At 35.6% G+C, this 2,795-nt stretch overlaps 1 protein-coding gene across 1 annotated transcript in view; it reads left to right on the plus strand.

Annotated features, from left to right (window-relative positions):
• LOC104946201 (sodium-dependent phosphate transport protein 2A-like) overlaps window positions 1-2,795 on the plus strand; it is a 12,650-nt gene continuing 9,855 nt past the window's right edge. The window contains exons 1-2 of the mRNA XM_010771978.1: window positions 1-4; window positions 336-515. Of these exons, the coding sequence (XP_010770280.1) occupies window positions 1-4; window positions 336-515 (184 nt within the window). The remainder of the gene's footprint in view (window positions 5-335; window positions 516-2,795) is intronic.

Below are 2,795 nucleotides of genomic sequence, written 5' to 3' on the forward strand. Positions count from 1 at the left end.
ATGGGTGATCTGTTTGGTATTTTGAGCAAAACACATCATAGACATATTTTTTATATATTCTTATATATCTGAGACCCATGCTTTGCCTAAAAATAGCGTGATAGGTGACCTTTTGAAGCATGGATTATAATGCATCAATATAATGTGCATAATGTGTATTTTTGGCAAATAATATATAAAAAAACAAAAAACAATTGCACTGGTAGGAATGAAATCAGTGTGTGTATAAAATGTGTTATCTCCTATAATATCTCATATGTTTTGGGTTCCCGCCATGGTGTTTGCTTTGTTAGTACCTCAACAGCTTCCTCTGAAACCTTCTGTTTGCTTTTCAGGAACTTTAAATCAGAACAACTGGGCCAAGAAGTTCCCGTCCTGCAGCAACGCCAAGCAATCCCCCATCAACATCGAGGAGAGTCTGGCCCAGGTGAAGCTTCAGTTTCAGAAGCTCCGGTTCGAGGGCTGGGAGACGCTGACGTCCGAAAGGACAACCATCAAGAACGATGGGAAGACCGGTAAGAGATCTCCTGAATCCTTGTGTTGTGTTCGAAAGCAGTTACCATTCGCTGGTCCATTTTGAGCCATGATTTATCTCAGTCCAAAACACTCAAAAATAATGACTATCATCCAATATTGTTTGAATTACATCATAACTTATTACGCATTCATAACCATACAATCCTGTTGTTATTTAATTGTATGGCGCTAAAACACATTACACCACATATTTAAGTAAAACATGATTAAATTCACTCATTATATTCCCTATAGTGAAGAAAGTGGATAATTATGTTATCTGACTATGATAGACTAATATTAGAATACAATTGCCACAAAAAAAGTTTGTACAACTTCATATTATTAACTACAGTAATCTCCGTGGTGTTACGGGTAAAAATGGATCCATATAGATTCATGCTAGAAAAAGGTAAAAAAAGGAAAAGTTTTTGTTGGTCAATGTTGTTTGTGCCCCGCCCCCACAAGGTGTGTGTGTGTGTGTGTGTGTGTGTGTGTGTGTGTGTGTGTGTGTGTGTGTGTGTGTGTGTGTGTGTGTGTGTGTGTGTGTGTGTGTGTGTGTGTGTGTGTTTTTCGATCTTTGAGAAAGGTGTAGTTCTATGTAGTGTTTATATAGCTGTTGTGGAGGATATCATGAAGCCTTGTTCCGATAAAAAACTCTAGAGCGTAGTTGTTATATAATGTTAACTTTGAAACGGGTCACGGGAGACCTGAACACAACATAAGGGTTAATCCACGTTTCATTCATATAATAACTAATGATCAAAGGATGTCGTAGTGATGGAACTTTTGTATTAACACTGCATCGTGTAATAACTTCACTGCATATACAAAGCCGGAACGTATATCATTTTGTTATAAATGATTATATATTGCAGTGGTTATTACAAAATAGGGTTTCGAAAAAATGTAAAGAAATAAAATGAAAAATCTGGATTGAATAATAACACAATATTCATATTTAAATAATAAATATGTTATGAATATTAATTACAAATATTATGGCATTATAAAACATGTTGTTTGGCCTAAGTGTTACATATTCCCTAGCTGTCCTATCAAATATCTTGTATTACATCGTGATTTCATTCATTCTGTTTATTACAAAATGTGGCAGATTAATACAAAACTGCATGTGTTATTGCATAATACAAGGAAATGTATAAATTAGAAAGTAATGTTTTATTACAAGCTTCCAGATAGTTGCATAACATATCCTTTCCTTAGCTTTTTAGTTAACACAACTTTACCGTTGTGTTTCCTCTCAACGCTATTACTGTTACGTTTTCAGATGAAAAGCTGAATAAATCCACACCCGGCTCGTATTAAAAAGTCTACAGAAACATGTTAGAGACTAGAAGGTGCACACAGTGGAGCATCTAGCAGTTAAAGGGACGGAAGTTTCCCTTAGGAGCTGGTGGAGACCAAACACAGAGAAAATTGGACTTGCTTTGAGTAGAAACAAGACTCCTAATGAGTCATATTGTTCTGATGTGAGCTGCTGGTTGCTAACATGTTAGCAACGACTACTTTTTATGGTCATAATATGTCAGTTTTGTGTTTTGAGCTTACTCTGAATGCTGCTTTAACTCTGTAATGCTGTTAAAGTTTTTTGCAGTACACAAGGTCAACACCTCTTTAGCTTAAGCTCTTATATCATGTTTTTTCATATATTCCTTAATTTATTGGTATTCTAGAGTCTGTCGATCCAGGGTGTGATTTTTTTTTTCTTGAGTTTTAACATGAGCTTTTTAGGCTTAAAAAAGTTGCACATTGACATCATCTTTTTTTTTATTATAATAAACAAATGAAGTAAAAGTTAACGGGCTTTTTTTCACGAAACTGTCTCAGGGCTTCTTAAAATGTAATATACTATGAATGTGTCATACTCACTTAATGGGAAGAAACTCAGCTAACTGACGATATGAACCATTTTTACCGAAACAAAACAAAAAGTCTCACAAGAAGCGTCTAAATGAGCCCTGAGCAAAAAGATTCTAACGCACTTAGCACAGAACTCACGGTATAAATACCCTTATTACTTATCGTAACTGCACGTACAAGATATCGATTAGCAAGCTGAGATTCCACAGATTCCAGAAATATCAGTATCATCACTGAGCGATCAGAACTCGAGACAGAGTAAGCAAACACAGACATCACACAACGTAGCTTTAGGTAGCAAAAAACGGAGATATGCTCACCTTTTGCTGTTATTCTGATCAAAAACGAGAAAAACGCGGTTGAAGGTTAATCCATAGGTTAATCCAATGTGTCTG

The sequence above is a fragment of the Notothenia coriiceps genome, unplaced genomic scaffold (assembly GCF_000735185.1).
Source record: "Notothenia coriiceps isolate Sejong01 unplaced genomic scaffold, NC01 NC01_scaffold00010737, whole genome shotgun sequence".
Classification (NCBI taxonomy): domain Eukaryota; kingdom Metazoa; phylum Chordata; class Actinopteri; order Perciformes; family Nototheniidae; genus Notothenia; species Notothenia coriiceps.